This window comes from Saccopteryx bilineata, chromosome 8 (genome assembly GCF_036850765.1).
Source record: "Saccopteryx bilineata isolate mSacBil1 chromosome 8, mSacBil1_pri_phased_curated, whole genome shotgun sequence".
Classification (NCBI taxonomy): domain Eukaryota; kingdom Metazoa; phylum Chordata; class Mammalia; order Chiroptera; family Emballonuridae; genus Saccopteryx; species Saccopteryx bilineata.
The window spans coordinates 42,809,737-42,830,293 of NC_089497.1; the positions used below are offsets into that span (position 1 = coordinate 42,809,737).

Here is a 20,557-nt window from a genome sequence, read left to right on the forward strand (position 1 = left end):
ACATATCCTCTGTGTCCGTTTTCTTGACGTATTCAACAAGGGCACATGCATACTAATTTTTTACTTTATAGATTTTTCACAACACTGTGTACATTCTGGCCAATGAGTTTGACTCATACCCTTTAACCTAGTTTTGCTCTCTGTTTATCTTGCTTGGGGTTTGTAGGGCTTCTTAATAAATATTTGCTGTTTTTCATCAGAGTTGGAAATTTTTTAGCCATTATGCTTTAAGTATTACTTATACCTCATTCTCCCTTCCTCCTTGGACAACATATCCATACATGTGTGTTGGACTTCCTCGCTGGATCCTCCGACTCTCATTGTTTCCACTCTGCTTTCCATTTTTCTTCTAGAAACATTTGGAGTCCTGGCACAATGCTGTCTTCTTCCAGAGAGGATTTGCATATACTTTGTCAAGGAGTCTGAAATCACCTTATTCCATCTTTAAGGATTAAGATGACCTGAAGCTGGGCTCTATTGTGTTGTTGATCTGTAATTTTATTCTATTGTTGACAGATAGCAAACTTTATATGCTTTCAATCTGTTCAAATTACTAATTGAAACTTGTTGTAACCTAACGTATTGTATAACCTGGAGAATGTTCTGTGTGTACTTGAGTGCATATTCTGCAGTTGTTGAATGAACTGTTTTATAAGTGACAGGGCCCTGGCAAGTCTGCTCAGTGGATAGAGCATAGGCCCAGCATGCAGATGTCCTGGGTTCAGTCCCTGGTCAGGGCATACATGAGAAATGACCATCTGTTTCTCTTTCCCTCCCTCTGGCCTGTCTCTCTCTCTTCCCCTCTTGCAGCCAGTGGCTCGACTGGTTCAAGCATTGGCCCTGGGCAATGAAGATAGATATAGCTCAGTTGGTCTGAGCGTTGGCCTCAGGTGCTGAGGATAGGTTGGTTGGTCCAAGCGTCAGCCCCAGACAGGGGTTGCCGGGTGGATCCCAGTCAGGGCACATGCGGGCGTCTGTTTATCTATCTCCCCTCCTCTCACTTAAAAAAAAAAGTGACAGGTATAGTTGGTGGATACTCTTTCTTTCCCTCCTCTCAGTTTTCTTAAGGTATAATTGTTTACTTACAGAAAGCTATTTATAACCCCAATGCTGAAAACAGAAACAAACCCATTTTCTAATATTTGTGAAAACTAATAAAACTTGATCACATATTAAGTACCAAAACCACACCAAAAAACAAGTAATAATAATAGTAACAATCATGATCTCAGATTACATAGCAATAAAGTAGAAATTAATAACTGCATTTTTGCCTTGAAGTCTGTCTCACAAAGCATAGCAAATAAATGAAAAAAGAAAAAAAAAAGAAAAGCTAAAGTGCATGTTGTGATGATTTGATGTACACGTACATTGTGAAAGAATACCTCCCATCTAGTTAATTAACATATCCATTACCTCACATATTAATGTTGTTTGGAAGAATAAGTCCTCTCTTAACCTAAGTCAGTTTCAGTTAAACAGTACAGTGTTATGAACGATAGTCCCCAGGTCCTACATTAGGTCCTCAGGACTTACTCATCTTATAGATAAATGTTTGTACTCTTTTATCAATCTCCTTATTATCCACTCCCCCAGGCCCTTGGCAACCACTTTCTACTCTGTTTCTGAGTTTCACTTTTTATTTAGATTCCACAGTGAAGTGATACTACCCAGTATTTGTCTTTATTTCACTTAGCAAATGTCCTTAAGGTAGTTGTTGCAAATGGCTGGATACTGCTGTTAAAGTCTTCAATATCCTTGCTGATTTTCTGTCTAGTCATTCTATCAATTCTTTTTTTTTTTTTTTTTACAGAGACAGAGAGAGAATCAGAGAGAAGGATAGATAGGGACAGACAGACAGGAAGGGAGAGAGATGAGAAGCATCAATTATTAGTTTTTCATTGCGAGACACCTTAGTTGTTCATTAGGTGCTTTCTCACATGTGCCTTGACCAGGGGGCTACAGCAGACCGAGTAACCCCTTGCTTGAGCCAGCGACCTTGGGTCCAAGCTGGTGAGCTTTGCTCAAACCAGATGAGCCCGCGCTCAAGCTGGCCACCTCGGGGTCTCCAACTTAGTTCCTCTGCATCCCATTCCGATGCTCTATCCACTGCGCCACTGCCTGGTCAGGCTCTATCAATTCTTGAGAATAGGTTAGTGATGTCTCTAAATTATATTGAATGGTCTGTTTTTCAGTTGTGTCATGGCAATTTTTGCTTTGTGTATTTTGGGGCTTTGTGTATACATTTAAAATTGTATCTTTCTCATTTATTAATCTTTTAATTATTATGAATATATCTTAGTGTCCTATTATATTTTTTTGTCTTCAAGTCTATTTCAGCTAATAGTAATACAGCGGCCACTCAAGTTCTCTGTGGTTATTGTTTGTATGGTATATCTTTCCATTCTTTCACTTTCAGCCGCTTTGTGTTTTTAGATCTAGGGTGTGTCTATTGTAAACAACTCTGTGTTTAGTTCATTTATATTTAATGTAGTGATAATATGGTTGCATTTGTGAGTAGCCATTTTGCTATTTGTTTTCTCTGTTTTATATCCTTTTTGTTCCTCTTTCCCCCTTCTTTCTATTCTTTTCTTTTTTTAGCAAGAGAGAGAGAAGAGAGAGAGAGAGACAGGACAGATACAGACAGGAAGGGAGATGAGCATCAACTCATAGTTGCATCACCTTAGTTGTTCATTGATTGCATCTAATATGTGCCTTGACTGGGGGCTCCAGCCAAGCCAGTGACCCCTTGCTCAAGCCAGCGACGTTGGGCTCAAGCCAGAGATGTATATGCTTTGACTGGAGGCTCCAGCCAAGCCAGTGACCCCTTGCTCAAGCCAGTGACCGTGGGATCCTGTCTATGATCCTATGCTCAAGCTGGTGACCTTGGGGTTTCAAACCTGAGTTCTCAGTATCCCAGGCTGATGCTCTATCTACTGTACCACCACTTGGTGAGGCTGTCCTTTTATTTTCTTAAAGAATTTTTAAAAAATTTACTTGTTGAAATGCTGTACTTGTGAAGTCATTGTTGTCATACTTTCCTTTGTTTCTTTAAGCATGTTTCTTTTTAGTTCTTTGAACATATAATTGCTTTGATGATTTTGTCTGCAAAATCTAGTATCTGGGGATCCTGAAAAAGTCTATTGCCAGGTTTTTTTCTTTCCTTTTATGAGTCTCATTTTCTGCTTTTTGTGTATGTTTTATAATTTTTTGATAATTGTACAATTTAGATAATATATATATTGTACCAGATATGGATTCTGATAGCATCTTTTCTGTCCCTAAAGCTTGTCATTGCTGATTTTTGTTTAATAATTTTCCTAAGTGTATCTGTGAAATCAGTTTGTCCTGTGTCATGTGGGAACAAGTATTTCTGCTCTGTTTATTATTTTTGTTGTTATTTTTAAGGATGGCTTCTTAGTGGTCACCCCCCCCCCCCGGTTTTTTATGATTCTATTTGTTGATTTTACAAAGACAGTAGAGGGAAGGACAGAGAGTGAGAAGTATCAACTCATAGTTGCTTCACTTTAGCTGTTCATTGGTTGATTGCTTGTCATACATGCCTTGACCAGGCAAGTTCAGGGTTTTCGAACCGGTGACCTTAGCGTTCCAGGTCGATGTTCTATATACTGCGCCCCCACAGGCCAGGCAGTCACCTTTTATGGTAACCAGTAATTGGCCAAAGATTGTGCTCAAATTCAAATTCATAGAGCCAGTAAAACTTTTCCTGTCTGCTCACAAATCTGTGTGTAGATTGGGAAAGCATTCAAAGTTCTGGCCCTTTTCAAGTTTATATCAGTTTTTATGTTCCCCTGAGACTTATACACAATAAGTATGTCTGGGTAGTTTGGAATCTCTCTAGTCTCTGCTACATATGCATACAACCTCTGTTCAGCAAGGGATACGCTGACTATTTATCAAGCCCATCTATGGCTGTCTCCCCTCCAAGATCTCTTCGTTATGTCCCCGCTAATCTGTTAGTCTGCTTGTCTCATCCCCACATTGCAACTGCAATTTCACACTCACTTGGATACATTCAGAATTTCCCATTTCATTTCTGGGCATAGATTTTTCTGCTCTTCGCTCTGAATCAGCTCAGTCTGCTCTCTCAGCAAAGCTGCTAGTTGTCACGGCCTGTTTCACCCGTGTAGAATTACCATACTGACTTAACTGATAGGGGAGGAAGATTAATGGGAGCTGGTCGAGGGAACAGTGCTACAGACTTCTGCTGTTTCCAAGTTCAATAGAATTTCATGAACAAATATTTCTCAGTGTATTTTATGCATTCGGTCAACTTTCCATAATTTGAGGTGATTGTTTTTGACAGGTTTTTTTTCCTAGCTATAAATTTGCTTCTGCAGAGAGGATTTGCCAAACTCCTCACTCCACCATGCTGGTAGCTTCCTTTGCTTCCTTTTGGGGTTTTATGAAATGTTTCTTTATGTGGTGTTTCATACAAAGATGTACAAAATATTGCATAAAAGCACATTTTATCTTTTAAGATGCTACATCTTAGTTCATTTACTGAAGATTATAAGTAAACAAATATTTAATATTTTTATTGTTGCAGATTTCAAGTTCTACTTATAAAGACAGGAATGAGGAATACAAAAGACAGTTCATACATCTACCTGATACAGAGAAGCTGTTAGCAGGTAAAAAAGATAGGGATTTGCAAAAATAAAAAAGCATTTTACTCTTTTTTTTTTTTTCATTTTTCTGAAGCTGGAAACAGGGAGAGACAGTCAGACAGACTCCCGCATGCGCCCGACCGGGATCCACCCGGCACGCCCACCAGGGGTGACGCTCTGCCCATCCTGGGCGTCGCCATGTTGCGACCAGAGCCACTCTAGCGCCTGGGGCAGAGGCCACAGAGCCATCCCCAGCGCCCGGGCCATCTTTGCTCCAATGGAGCCTTGGCTGCGGGAGGGGAAGAGAGAGACAGAGAGGAAAGCGTGGCGGAGGGGTGGAGAAGCAAATGGGCGCTTCTCCTATGTGCCCTGGCCGGGAATCGAACCCGGGTCCTCCGCACGCTAGGCCTACGCTCTACCGCTGAGCCAACCGGCCAGGGCGCATTTTACTCTTTATTATCAAAATAAAACTGATGAGTGACAATACTGTAGAAAATTTCTGCCTTTGTGCTAGACAGAAAATATTTTTCAGTATAAGTAGTATGTTATTTTCATAATTGTACAATGTAAAACTAAATTATAATTTGGGATTTCTGACTTACAAAAATATTAAAGACTGGCTAAGAAAATAGAACTAAAAGGAAATGACTTGTCACGATTTCTACTAGTACTTGTTTCAAATAGTTTTCTAGTGAAAATTTAAATTTGATGTTCAATATATATTGTTTTTTCTCAGATAAAAGATACTCCTTAACAGATTGTAGAGCAATCTTATAAAGTTTTTTAAGGCTGTACCATTACTGATGTAATCTTTCAGATAAGTTTTTTAAAAATTATATTTAATTTTAAAAAAAGATTTTATTTATTGATTTTAGAGAGAGGAGAGAAAGAGAGAGAGAAACTAGAGGGGAGAGCAAGAAGTAGTTGCTTCTCATATGTGCCTTGACCATGCAAGCCTGGGGCTTCAAACAGGCAACCTCAGCATTCCAGGTCGATGCTTTAGCCACTGCGCCACCACAGGTCAGGCTCAGATAGCTTTTTTTTTTTTTTTCTGAAGCTGGAAACGGGGAGAGACAGTCAGACAGACTCCCGCATGCACCCAACTGGGATCCACCCGGCAGCCCACCAGGGGTGAAGCTCTGCCCACCAGGGGGCGATGCTCTGCCCCTCCGGGGTGTCGCTCTGCTGTGACCAGAGCCACTCTAGCGCCTGGGGCAGAGGCCAAGGAGCCATCCCCAGCGCCCGGGCCATCTTTGCTCCAATGGAGCCTCGGCTGTGGGAGGGGAAGAAAGAGACAGAGAGGAAGGAGAGGGGGAGGGGTGGAGAAGCAGATGGGTGCCTCTCCTATGTGCCCTGGCCGGGAATCGAACCCGGGACCTCTGCACGCCAGGCTGACGCTCTACCACTGAGCCAACCGGCCAGGGCTCAGATAGCTTTTTTGGAAAGAGATTTTTAAGAAGAGAAATTTAGTCATTTTTATTACAAAAGTACTTTATTTTTAGTATAAGCATAATATAGATACTTTATAGTCAAAATATAGAACTATGTTTCAGTTTTAGTATGTATTTTACTTATTTTATCCATAGAAAGTTCTCAGATTTCTAATACTGTTGGGCTGTATTCAATACAACGTAAATGAATTTCTAAATAGCTAAATATTTTAAATCCCAGTATTTAAAAAAAAATCATAATAATGAATTAAAGCAACATTTAAGACCATCTAAAAGTAATACATTCTCATGAATGCCTTCCAATAACAATCACTCCAATATTCTTCCTGGGTGATAACCACTTTTACTAATTTCTTATGTTTATTTCCAGATACTTTCTGTATGTATTTACAGGGGAATATATATATATATATATATATATATATATATATATATATATATATCCTTAAGGGAATTTAAATGTAAGCACACTGTACTTACTGTTTGAATCTTGTTTAGAGCTCTTTCTATTAGCACTGCTTATGGATTCACTTCATTCTTTTAATGTTGCTTAATATTAAAATTAAAATTTATTCAGTTGAATGAATTTGATACCATAATTAATTTAACAAACCCCCATTGATGGAAATTTTGATTGCTTCCTGTCTTTTTTTTTTTTAGTGAGAGAGAGATTGAGAGAGACACACACAGAGTGAGAGAGAGAGAGAGATAGGGATAGAAGACAGGAAGGGAGAGAGATGAGAAGCATCAGCTCCTCATAGTTGAGGCACCATAGTTGTTCATTGATTACTTTCACATATCTGCCTTGACCAGGGTGCTCCAACTGAGCCAATGACCCCTTGCTCTAGCCAGTGACCAGGGGCTTCAAGCCAGTGACCATGGGGTCATGTCTGTGATGCTCAAGCTGGCAACCCAGTTCGTGCTCAAGCTGGTGAGCCCATGCTCAAGCTGGATGAACCTGTACTCAAGCCAGCAACTTCGGTATTTCAAACCTGGGTCCTCAGCACCCCAGGCTACCACTCTATCCACTGCACCACTTCCTGTTTTTTATTATTACCATTAATGTTACATTGAATCTTCTTGTACATTTGTTTTATGATACCTGTGCACACATTGTAGGATAAATACTATCATGAAATAGAATTGTGGCAAACAGATAATGAGCATTTAAAAAGTTTACTGTTGCCAACTTATCCTCTACAATGGTTACACCAATTTTTATCATCAACAGTGTTTGTGAGTACCTGTTTTGCCACACACCTCAGGAACTTTGCTTTAGCAAAATGTAGTAGATAGAAATGGTAATAATCATTGTTTAAATATGTATTTCTTTAATCTTAGGAGGTTGAAGATTTTTTATATGTTATAAGCCATTTTTATTTCTTTTTCTGTGAATCTTTCTCTTCATAAACTTTGCTCATTTTTCTAGTGGTTATTTGTCTTTTTCTTAATTTGAAGTAGCTTGTTAGATGTTAAAAAATTAGGTATTTTTCATGTGTATTGCAAATGTTTCTTGACAGTTTGTCACATGCAATCAAATTTTTTTTTGTGGAAAGCTTTATAAGTGTATCATACTCATTATTGCTATATTGAAAGAAATTAACCTAATGACACAATGATGTATAAAACATTAAAGCCATACAGAAAAGTATAGAGAAAATATTAAATCATTGGGGAATACTACCACATATGGATAATTTTGGTATTTTGTGGATAGATTTCTAGATTTTTTTTAGTGCGTATATTTGCTTTTTATGTAGAAAATCTCAGATAAGGTCACTAAATTTCAGGTAATTTGGATTTAACGAATGAATTTAGTAAGGTCACAGGATTGAAAGTTAATTGAAGGTAAAAGAAAAAATTATATTAATATATATTGGCAGTAAACAATTGGAATTTAAATTTACAAATACCATTTACGTCAGAACCTCCCAATAATGAAGTGCTTGGGTATAAATCTAACACACGTGCCGGCTCTCTATGCTGATAACTGTAAAACATCGATAGTAGAAGACTGAAGATCCAATAAATGTTTACGGATCAGAAGACTCAATATTGTTTTGATCTCAATTCCCTCAATTGAAAATCCCAGCAAGTTTTTTCATAGATATTAACAAGCTGATTCTAAAATTGGTATGGAAAAGCAAAATAAAAATTAGAGTAGCCAAAACAACTCTGAAAAAGAAGGACAAAGCTGGAGGATACACATTACTTGATTTCAAGACTTATTATGAAGCTGGTATAATCAAGACAGTATGAGATATGCCAAAGGATAGATACTTAGATTAATGGAACAACAACAACAAAGAAGCCCATGTAAAAATTCATACAAATATTGTACACATTCAATGGAGAAAAGTTAGTTTTTTTGTTTTTTTTTTTGTATTTTTCTGAAGCTGGAAACGGGGAAAGACAGACTCCCACATGCGCCTGACCGGGATCCACCCGGCACGCCCACCAGGGACGACGCTCTGCCCATCCGGGGCGTCGCTCTGCTGCGACCAGAGCCACTCTAGCGCCTGGGCAGAGGCCAAGGAGCCATCCCCAGCGCCCGGGCCATCTTTGCTCCAATGGAGCCTCGGCTGCGGGAGAGGAAGAGAGAGACAGAGAGGAAGGGGGGGGTGGAGAATCAAATGGGCGCTTCTCCTATGTGCCCTGGCCGGGAATCGAACCCGGGTCCCCCGCACGCCAGGCCGACGCTCCACCGCTGAGCCAATCGGCCAGGGCGAAGTTAGTCTTTTCCATGAATAGTTCGAGAGGATTATTTTGCTTTTAAAAAGATTTACACACATCTCAAAGGAGCTGAGAAAGTATATACAAGTTTTCTTTTAAAAAAAAAATGCTGTAATAAAAGAGAATGGGGTCCTTTTCAGTTTTTGCAGCAGGGAAAATTAATTTTTTTCTTTTCCAATTTGTATTTACCCTTATAATTGTCTCCTGTTAAAAGAAAACAAAATAACAAAATAATGAAAAATGTAAAGTAAAAAAATAAGAAAGGTTATCTTTTGTAATTTAAATACTAAATCTGAAAACAATCTTAAAAATGTTGTTCTAAGGTCTTTGTTCAGCAGTGTTTATATTATTGAGCTCTCCAAAAATGCTGCTAGAAAAGAATACTTTTGGATCTGTATTTCTTGAATGATTATTTAAATAATAACATTCTCTTAATTCACTGTCATCTCTGTTATGGATAGATATGCCTAAATTTTTTGATAAAACTAAATAGTACATCTTATTTATTTAAATATGGGCATACTACTTACTATGCCAGTTTACTTTAGAAACATGTAGTTCACTCCACCTGTATTCCCGTAACATTTTGTACATATTTCCACTATATCCATTTTTTTTTTTTTTTTTTTTTTGCATTTTTCTGAAGCTGGAAACAGGGAGAGACAGTCAGACAGACTCCCGCATGCGCCCGACCGGGATCCACCCGGCACGCCCACCAGGGGCGAAGCTCTGCCCACCAGGGGGCGATGCTCTGCCCATCCTGGGCGTCGCCATGTTGCGACCAGAGCCACTCTAGCGCCTGAGGCAGAGGCCACAGAGCCATCCCCAGCGCCCGGGCCATCTTTGCTCCAATGGAGCCTTGGCTGCGGAGGGGAAGAGAGAGACAGAGAGGAAGGCGCGGCGGAGGGGTGGAGAAGCAAATGGGCGCTTCTCCTGTGTGCCCTGGCCGGGAATCGAACCCAGGTCCTCCGCACGCTAGGCCGACGCTCTACCGCTGAGCCAACCGGCCAGGGCCCCACTATATCCATTGTTATATTTTAGTTATTAAAATAATCTTTGCGTTGGAGCCATTCAACGGTTCCAAAATTGATCATGTGATAAAGTTGATATAACACCTGTATCAAACTGACATATATTGCTTATTGAATTTGCTTAATTTTATTCTAACTTTCTAATAACCAATTTTAAAGTCATAAAATTTATAAAATCTTTTTTGATAAACAGTACTTTCTTATTCCATTTTATATGAATCAGATTATTAACATGACTCAAATCAGGTAGAATATTGCTTTCTGAAATGCTAATTACATGCTTGTTTATCAGTAGGAAAATTGGCAGTAAAAAAAGTAAAATCTCTTAGCTTTTAAAAATTTTTGTTCATTACTTGCATAGGCTATATTGCTATTTTATCAAGGAATAAGTTCCTTAAAATAAAATACACCTGTTTTTAGGAAACCATTTTTTAACCCACTGAAAAAAGACTGTCAACCTATATTAGTCTTCAGTTAAAATAATCCAGTTGGTTACCGTAGCTTTGAACATTTTTTTTTTTTTTTTTTTTTTTTTTTTGCATTTTTCTGAAGCTGGAAACGGGAGAGACAGTCAGACAGACTCCCGCATGCGCCCGACCGGGATCCACCCGGCATGCCCACCAGGGGGCGATGCTCTGCCCCTCCGGGGCGTCGCTCTGCCGCGACCAGAGCCACTCTAGCGCCTGGGGCAGAGGCCAAGGAGCCATCCCCAGCGCCCGGGCCATCTTTGCTCCAATGGAGCCTCGGCTGTGGGAGGGGAAGAGAGAGACAGAGAAGAAGGAAGGGGGGGGGGTGGAGAAGCAAATGGGCTCTTCTCCTATGTGCCCTGGCTGGGAATCGAACCTGGGTGCCCCGCACACCAGGCCGACGCTCTACTGCTGAGCCAACCGGCCAGGGCCGCTTTGAACATATTTAATATAAATGCAGTGTTTCTCATAGTGTGGTCCACAGACCAGCAATGTTGGCATTACCAGGGAGCTTGTTTAACATGCGAACATGCAAACTCTTCACCCCACCCCAGACATTTAATCAGAAACTCTGGGGAAGGGATTGAGCAATCTAATAAGTCTGCCAGATATTACTGATGTGAAATTTGAGAAGCATTAAATTTTTAAAAAATGTTTCAGTAGTTTAGATAAAAATTTCAGGACACCTCAAGGTGACCTTTAGCCTAGTCCCTGTTTTAGAGATGCCTACTCATAAATGAGTAACTTAATCTGTTTAATTATTGACAGGATTTTTTGTTTGGTAGCTTCTCAGTTTTGTTTTGCTGAAGGAAGCATTTTGTAAGAGTGCATTACTTTGCTCAGTTAGCAGTAGTTGCTTCTAATTTTAACATAACTAAATTTAAATATTTTGAGTTTTGTAATAACTTTTTTCTAAAATTGCTAATCACTTAACAATAGTTTTATATAATTTTAAAATTTATCAGCTTAACTAAGTCTCCCCAAAGCAGTCCTTTATATCTTGTATTTTTGATAATTTAGCAATACTGTTTTCATGCCAAAGAGTCAGATCTTAATCTTAGAAGCATGGCATTAACTTGTTGATAGTGGCATTTATCAGCACGCTCTTGATTTGGCTGGATTTTAGTGCTGAGGTGAAGAGAATCAACTTTAAAACAAACAAACAAAAAATTCACATGCACACATACACAACTTTTAGAGTTATCCTTGTTCCCTCTTTCACTTCTGTCCCACATCTAATGAATCAACAATTTCCCATCTACCTCTGAGTCTCTTTGAATCTACCTGCTTCTTTCTTTTAATACTGTCAGCTCCTGGTCTGAGCCACCATCAGTTTCCCCCTGGATTTCCAAATGATTGATCTGAATCCATACTCACGGTGTGAATAAGGTGGTCTTTTTTTTTTTTTAAAGAATTTCTTTTTTTAATTTCTTTTTAATTTTTTTAAATTTAAATTTTTTATTTTATTTTACTTATTCATTTTTAGAGAGGAGAGAGAGAGGGAGAGAAAGAGACAGAGAGAGAGAGAAAGAGGAGAGAGAGACAGAAAGGGGAGGAGCTGGAAGCATCAACTCCCATATGTGCCTTGACCAGGCAAGCCCAGGGTTTTGAACCGGCGACCTCAGCATTTCCAGGTCGACGCTTTATCCACTGCGCCACCACAGGTCAGGCCTAAGGTGGTCTTTTAATAAGATACAAGTGATGAGTCCTGGTCGGATGGCTCAGTGGGTTAGAGCTTTGTCCCAGAGTGCAGAGGTTGCCGGTCTGATCTCCGGCCGGGGCACATACAAGAACAGATTGATGTGTTCTCTCTCTCTCTCTCTCTCACTAAAATCAATAAATAAAGATTAAAAAAAGATATATATACAAGTGATTATGGACCTTCCACTTAAAACCCATCAGTAGCTTCTCATCAAGTCCACAGCTTACCATGGCCTGAGACACCTTACATCAGTGGTCCCCAACCCCCGGGCTGCGGACCACTACCAGCCCGTGGGCCATTTGGTACCAGTCTGCAGAGAAAGAATAAATAACTTACATTATTTCCATTTTATTTATATTTAAGTGTGAATGATGTTTTATTTATTTATTTATTTATTGTATTTTTTTGTATTTTTCCGAAGTTGGAAATGGGGAGGCAGTCAGACAGACTCCCGCATGCACCTGACCAGGATCCACCCGGCATGCCCAGCAGGGGGCAATGCTCTGCCTATCTGGGGCGTTGCTCTGTTGCAAACAGAGCCATTCTAGCTCCTGAGGCAGAGGCCACAGAGCCATCCTCAGCGCCCGGGCCAACTTTGCTCCAATAGAGCCTTGGCTGCAGGAGGGGAAGAGCGAGACAGAGAGGAAGGAAAGGGGCAGGGGTGGAGAAGCAGATGGGCACTTCTCCTGTGTGCCCTGCCGGGAATTGAACCCGGGACTCCTGCACACCAGGTCGACACTCTACCACTGAGCCAGCCGGCCAGGGCCTGATGTTTATTTTTTAAAAATGACCAGATTCCCTCTGTTACCTCCATCTAAGACTCACTCTTGACGCTTGTCTCGGTCCCATGATACATTTATCCGTCCCACCCTAAAGACCGGTCCATGAAAATATTTTCTGACATTAAACTGATCCGTGGCCCCAAAAAGGTTGGGGACCACTGCTTTATGTGATCTAGCTTCTCCAGCTTCTCTGGGCCAGAGATCTCTCTTTGTACAGCTGCTTAAATGTGCTGTGTTTCTACCATGGGGCCTTTGCATGTTATGTTCCCTCATGGTCTAGTGCTGAACCTTTATTGATCTTTAGAACTCAGTTTAAAGGTTACTTTTTCTAAAAAACTTCCTGATATACTTTCTCCCTGTCCTGTCCTCCATACCAATGTATGCCTTGTTATAGTCTCTCATAGCTTTCTCTACACTTTGGTCATTATACTTATAGATTTATTGTTTATTGTATGCCTTCTCCTTTAGACTGTGTTCCTTGAGGGCAAGGTCCTTTTCTGGTGTATGGTGCACTAAGAACATGAATGAGTGAATTGAATGAATGAATGAGTAAACGAATGAACTAATGAACAAAGAGGGATGACTTCCAATGTATTAAAGTAGTATAAGATTTATTAAGTTGCCATGTTTTTGTGACTAAACTACTTATTTTTGTGTGTGTAGATTATGCTTGTGCTCTTCAAAGGGACATTTTGCTTCAGGGACGACTATACCTTTCAGAGAACTGGCTATGTTTCCATAGCAACATCTTCAGATGGGAAACTTCAGTAAGACATTTTGATTTGATTTGTTGATACAAATAATTGCATAGATAGAAATGTGTGCTATCCTCTTAAAAGCAATGTACTTTGGATTCTAAAGTAAATTTATATATATTTGTATGTCTATACTTGTATATATTCTAGAAGTGTGTAATATATTTCCTTAATATGTTGAGTTTCTTTTGTAATATATGTAATATAGTCAGAGAAAGCTTTCAGATTGAAAAAGCTTGACTATATCTCCTTTTCACTGCCAAAATTGTCTTATGTAATAGACTGTCTCAGTTTATGTGTGTGTTTGTGTGTGTTTTAAAGTAGAACATGAGCACCCACGTGTCTTTTCTACTTCATCCTAATGTTAGAGATCGGAGCTGATGTGGGGAATTACTGAAGGGAAGAATGTCTGACTGCTTACCCTGTTTCTCTTCAGAGAAAGCAAGCATGTAATTAGTATTATTAACTCTTTTAGGTTTTTCTAGTCTAGATTAGATTGAAGTACTACTTGGTATTTTGTGTTATATGTATTATGAAAAAAAATCTATTTTGTAATTTTTCATTCTTTTGTGTATTTAGATTTCTATTGCTTTAAAGAATATAACCTTTATAACCAAGGAGAAAACTGCTCGACTCATCCCAAATGCTATCCAAATCACGACAGAGGGTGAAAAGGTGAAAAACTTTTCTACCTTTGCTTTATTGCATAATGTGGAGAAAATCTGCCTCGTACTGAGCATCTGTGTTGAGAGTATTAACAATTCTTCTTTGGCTTAGAAATCTCTAATTAAGATCCATTGAATTTCATATTAGATTTATGTATACTTAAATACTTATTGATGATTAACTTTGTTTTTATTCTTTGAGGTTTATTGGGGTGACACTGTCTAACATAATTATACAGATTTCAGGTGCCCACTTCTACAACACACCTCTCTATGATGATTAACTTTAAATGATTGCTAACAGTCTTTGTTTTCTTTTTTCTTTTTCTTTTTTTTTCTTTTTTCTGAAGCTGGAAACAGGGAGAGACAGTCAGACAGACTCCCGCATGCGCCCGACCGGGATCCACCCGGCACGCCCACCAGGGGCGACGCTCTGCCCACCAGGGGGCGATGCTCTGCCCCTCCTGGGCGTCGCCATATTGCGACCAGAGCCACTCTAGCGCCTGGGGCAGAGGCCAAGGAGCCATCCCCAGTGCCCGGGCCATCTTTGCTCCAATGGAGCCTTGGCTGCGGGAGGGGAAGAGAGAGACAGAGAGGAAAGCACGGCGGAAGGGTGGAGAAGCAAATGGGCGCTTCTTCTGTGTGCCCTGGCTGGGAATCGAACCCGGGTCCTCCGCACGCTAGGCCGACGCTCTACCGCTGAGCCAACCGGCCAGGGCCCTAACAGTCTTTGTACATTATAGTTTAAGGAGAAGTTTCTCCCATATTTATCATTTCTTTGTTATAAGAAGTAGAGCCGGACCGGAGGTGGCACAGTGGACAGAGCGTCGACGTGGGATGCTGAGGTCACCAGCTCGAGTGTGGGCTCATTGAGCTTGAGTGCAGGCTCACCAGCTTGACCACAGGGTTGCCAGCTTGAGCGTAGGATCATAGACATGATCCCATGGTTGCTGGCTGGAGCCAAAGTCACTGGTTTGAGCAAGGGGTCACTGGCTCAGCTGGAGCCCTCCGGTCAAGGCATATAAAGAAAGCAATCAATGAATAACTAAGGGTGACACAACTATGAGTTGATTCTTCTCATCTCTCTTCCTTCCTATTTGTCTGTCTGTCTCTGTCTCTGTCTCTCCGGCTAAAATTAAATAAATAAAAGAAGTAGATAGGGTGAGCATTAGCAAAACATCCTTATTATTTCTAAATATGTAATGTTAATAATTCCAAAATTGTATTTTATGCACAGTAACAACTAATAAAAACAAATGAGTCTGCTGAATAGAGATTTGGGTAGCATACAAGAAAACACATAATCATTATATTTTTTTAGGATAGCGATTTTTTTTAACTGCCATTTTTAAATTTAATTATTTATTCTATTTTATTTTTTAGCGTGAGAGAGTGAGACAGACAGACAGGAAGGGAGAGAGATGAAAAGCACGAACTCAACTGTCTTGTGATCAATCATTTCTCTAAAAAGTCCTGGTTTATTTTAAGGGCGAGTGATATTTAGAAGCCAGTATGTTCATTGTGATTAGGGTGTCACTGTTCCTGAGAACTCTAAGTGGACAGAACAGGGTATATATAATGTATATATAATTATGCACCCATATACATAATACACACAATATACCCAATGTTTGGGTTCTACATCAATGTTTATCTATCTATCTATCTATCTGCCTATCTACCATAAACTACAAATTCACACCAATACCTCTAATTTTTACCCAACACCACAGAATTCACTTTTGTTTTTTTCCCTTTTATATTTGTAACTCCCTTCCCTGACCATGAGAAACTAGGCTCGCACTATCCTTAATATATTTACTTATTCAATATTATCTGGCCTGTACATAACCAGTCTTCACCTCCTTCGCCAGTGCTCTGCCACGTGGATGCCCTTTCACCTGTCTCGGTTTCTGATACTTGAAGTCAGGCTGCAGCTCATCCCATCACAACGTAGGTCTCCCACCGTAAAAGCCCTCCTCACCCTGCTTGCGCTGACACTCATGCCAAGCACCGCCCCTGTGTTCATTTTGCCCTGTGCCAGGTCACCCCTCCACAGGGATGCCTTCCATTTCCTGCTTGTGCTCTGACATTCTGTGCCAGTCTGTCACTTTGTTTGGTTACCCTTCTCACCCTGCTCAGGCTCTGGTCCGAAACCGCCCTCCGGGACTCCATCCACCATGCTGCCCTCAGCACTCTGGCTCTGGCGTGTCTGCTGGCTGCACCAGGCATGGCCACACTCTTCATCATGCTTGGGCTTTGACACTCATGCCAGGCTACTCATTTACGTGGTCACCCTCCAGGGGCTGTGACTTACGCCTCTCACCCCGTTCTTGTTCTGACACCGTGTTCCAGGTCACTTCTGCATGTGGAGGCCCCTGTACTCACTCGGGCTCTGACTCTCTGCACGGGGCAACCTCCACATTCTTTTCTGGTCCACCACTCTGCTTTGGGCTACTGAATCTTCTCTCCCCCTATCCTCACCTCTAGTGTGGATGCCTACTTCACTCTGTCCTATCCATGGCTGAACTGTTCAGGAAGGGCAGAAGAGCTAAAATAAAGTTACTCTTTAAAAAATTTTTTTTTTTTTTTTTTCATTTTTCTGAAGCTGGAAACAGGGAGAGACAGTCAGACAGACTCCCGCATGCGCCCGACCGGGATCCACCCGGCACGCCCACCAGGGGCGAAGCTCTGCCCACCAGGGGGCGATGCTCTGCCCATCCTGGGCGTCGCCATATTGCGACCAGAGCCACTCTAGCGCCTGAGGCAGAGGCCACAGAGCCATCCCCAGCGCCCGGGCCATCTTTGCTCCAATGGAGCCTCGGCTGCGGGAGGGGAGGAGAGAGACAGAGAGGAAAGCGCGGCGGAGGGGTGGAGAAGCAAATGGGCACTTCTCCTGTGTGCCCTGGCCGGAATCGAACCCGGGTCCTCCGCACGCTAGGCCGACGCTCTACCTCTGAGCCAACCGGCCAGGGCAAAAAAATTTTTTTTAATTTACTGATTTCAGTGTGAGAGTAAGGGGGGGGTAGAGAGAGAGAGAGAGAGAGGAACATTGAGCTGTTCCTTCATGTGCCCTGACTGGGGATCGAACTGGCAACCTCTGCGCTTTGGGATGATGCTCTATCTGGCCAGGGCATTAAAAAAATTATTTTACTTCTTAAAATATTTTATTTATTTATTTTTCAGAGAGAGAGAGAGAGAGAGAGAGAGAGAGGAGCATTAACTCATAGTTGCTTCACTTTAGTTGTTCATTGCTTGCTTCTCATATGTGCCTTGACCAGGCAAGCCCAGGATTTCAAACCAGCAACCTCAGCATTCCAGGTCACCATTTTAAAAGTTACTCTTAATTGTACAATTAATACATCATCTTCTCTGCCACTCCTCAACCACATAGATGTCCTGTAATTGCTTAAAAAATCATCAGATGATTCTTAAACATCTTCTTTTCATGCCTATAATTCGCAATCCTGTTGCTTTGTTTTTAGAGAACACTGTTATCAATTTGGTATGTATGTTTTCAGACCTTTTAGACCTTCTTTTGTTTATACATACATCTATGTGTATGTCTAACGGCATAGTTTTGCTTTGTTTAAAGTAAACACTATTGCCTGACCTGTGGTGGCGCAGTGGGATAAAGCGTCAACCTGGAACACTGAGGTTGCCGGTTCGAAACCTTGGGCTTGCCTGGTCAAGGCACATATGGGAGTTGATGCTTCCTGCTCCTCCCCCTTCTCTCTCTCTCTCTCTCTCTCTCTAAAAATCAATAAATAAAATATTTTTTTAAAAAAAGTAAACACTATTTTATACATGCTGTTCTTCAGTTCTTCTTTCTTTTTTTTTTTTTTTTTTTTTTTTGCATTTTTCTGAATGCTGGAAACAGGGAGAAACAGTCAGACAGACTCCCGCATGCGCCCGACTGGGATCCCCCAGCATGCCCACCAGGGGGCGATGCTCTGCCCATCCTGGGCGTCGCCATGTTGCGACCAGAGCCACTCTAGTGCCTGAGGCAGAGGCCACAGAGCCATCCCCAGCGCCTGGGCCATCTTTGCTCCAATGGAGCCTTGGCTGCGGGAGGGGAAGAGAGAGACAGAGAGGAAGGCGCAGCGGAGGGGTGGAGAAGCAAATGGCGCTTCTCCTGTGTGCCCTGGCCGGGGATCGAACCCGGGTCCTCCGCACGCTAGGCCGATGCTCTACCGCTGATCCAACCGGCCAGGGCCAAGTTCTTCTTTCTTAAAAATGAACTTAACATTATCTCTTGGAGTCACAGGTTAGCACATAGAGATAGACCTATCTTTGTTTATTAAAATGCTGTGTGGTGTTTCAGAAATTGGATTTACCATGATTTTCTTGACCAGTAGTTCGTTTCCAGTGTTTTTTTGTTTTTGTTTTTTTTTTTGGTTTTTTTTTTTGGTATTTTTTCGAAGCTGGAAACAGGGAGAGACAGTCAGACAGACTCCCGCATGCGCCCGACCGGGATCCACCCGGCACGCCCACCAAGGGGCGATGCTCTGCCCACCAGGGGGCGATGCTCTGCCCCTCTGACGTCACTCTGCCGAGACCAGAGCCACTCCAGTGCGCCCGGGCCATCTCTGCTCCAATGGAGCCTTGGCTGCGGGAGGGGAAGAGAGAGACAGAGAGGAAGGAGGGGGGGGGTGGAGAAGCAAATGGGCGCTTCTCCCATGTGCCCTGGCCGGGAATCGAACCCGGGTCCCCCGCACGCCAGGCCGACGCTCTACCGCTGAGCCAACCGGCCAGGGCCTGTTTCCAGTGTTTCGTTGTTACCAATGATGCTGCGGTGACTAGCCTGACCGCGCCTTCTTACTTAGCCCCTGTGTGACTGCTCCTCATCTAGGTGATAGAATGGCAGGTATTTTAATTTTACTAATTCGAACAATCAGCATTTGCAGAACGTGCTTGCTCTAGACACCGTTTTAAGTCTTTACATATATTTTCTCATTTAAATCTCACAATAATCCTACTATAATTATTCTCACTTTGCAGATAAGGAAACTAAAGAAAAAAAAAGTGTACCAAAGTCATAGAATGAAATGACAGAGCCAAGATGTGAATGCGGGCAGTTTAATTGCAGAGACCCTAAATGCCTCACCATTTTGAGTCAATGATCTCTTTTTCCACCCTCCTGGGAAAACATCTACACTTCTAACTATTTGCCCTTTCCATGCACTCTGCGGTAAAAGGAGGGTTAATTGTGGTACTTTTAGTTGTTTTAGGTTCTAGCATATGTTCTATGCTAGAACATATGCTAGAACCTAAATGCTAAACCACAGCTTGGAGGATCATTATCCAAAACTCCTCTCAAATTAAAGCTATTACTGAACCAAGATTTATTAATAAAATTTTGAAGTTGGATATATAGCAAGTAATAAAATGGGAATTTACATAGATTATCTAGAAAGATGAGACTGGTAAGGAGTTCAGAATGTGGTGGTGGTATACAAGAGTGGATAACATTGATAGCAAGGTATTTAGTTTAAGAACTGGGAATTATTCAGCATAGCACTGTGGTGAAAGGAGAGGGAATAGGAGATTTTTTTTCTTATCTGTATATCTGAACACAGGGTTGTAAGGTTATTACAATCCAAAAAGCAAAAAGTTTAGTCTAAGAAAAGGAAATAGGGAACAGTAAGTAGTGACCATTAGGTCACATGTTATGTATGTAATCTTGTTTGGAAGAGCTTCTGGCTATATTAAAAGTTATGCTTTATGGCCTGACCAGGTGGTGACGCAGTGGGTAGAACATTAGACTGGGATGTGGAAGATCCAGGTTCGAAACCCCAAGGTTGCAGGCTTGAGCGTGGGCTCATCCGGCTTGAGAGTGGGCTCACCAGCTTGAATGCGGGGTCCCTGGCTTGAGCGTGGGATCATAGACATTACCCCATGGTTGCTGGCTTGAGCAAGGGGTCACTCAGTCTCCTAAGCTCCCTGATCAGGGCACATATGAGAAAGCAGTTAATGAACAGCAAAGGTGCTGCAATGAAGAATTGATGCTTCTCATCTCTCTCCCTTCCTGTTTGTTCCTGTCTGTCCTTCTCTCTGTCTCTGACACACACACACACACACACACACACACACAGTTTTGCTTTATGGAGACTTTTATATAGCAAAGTTTCAATTATTACTAATTGGAAAATTGCACTTTAATATCTCTGTATGAAAAATGTAAACACCCAAAATATTATTAGTTTGACATTTTCTTTAATAAATGAAACATAGAACTGAGCTTTCTCATTTCTAAAAATAAGCATTTATTCTTAAAATGTCTTTTACTAGTGGATTGGAAAAGATGATACACTGAGAAACTATTTAGTGCGGCCAAAAT

The 20,557-nt window shown here is 41.3% G+C and overlaps 1 protein-coding gene across 1 annotated transcript in view; it reads left to right on the top strand.

The window, feature by feature from the left end:
- Positions 1 to 20,557, top strand: part of GRAMD1C (GRAM domain containing 1C) — a 110,506-nt gene that overhangs the window by 19,791 nt on the left and 70,158 nt on the right. The window contains exons 3-5 of the mRNA XM_066241392.1: positions 4,571 to 4,655; positions 13,461 to 13,564; positions 14,132 to 14,227. Coding sequence (XP_066097489.1) covers positions 4,571 to 4,655; positions 13,461 to 13,564; positions 14,132 to 14,227 — 285 coding nt within the window. The remainder of the gene's footprint in view (positions 1 to 4,570; positions 4,656 to 13,460; positions 13,565 to 14,131; positions 14,228 to 20,557) is intronic.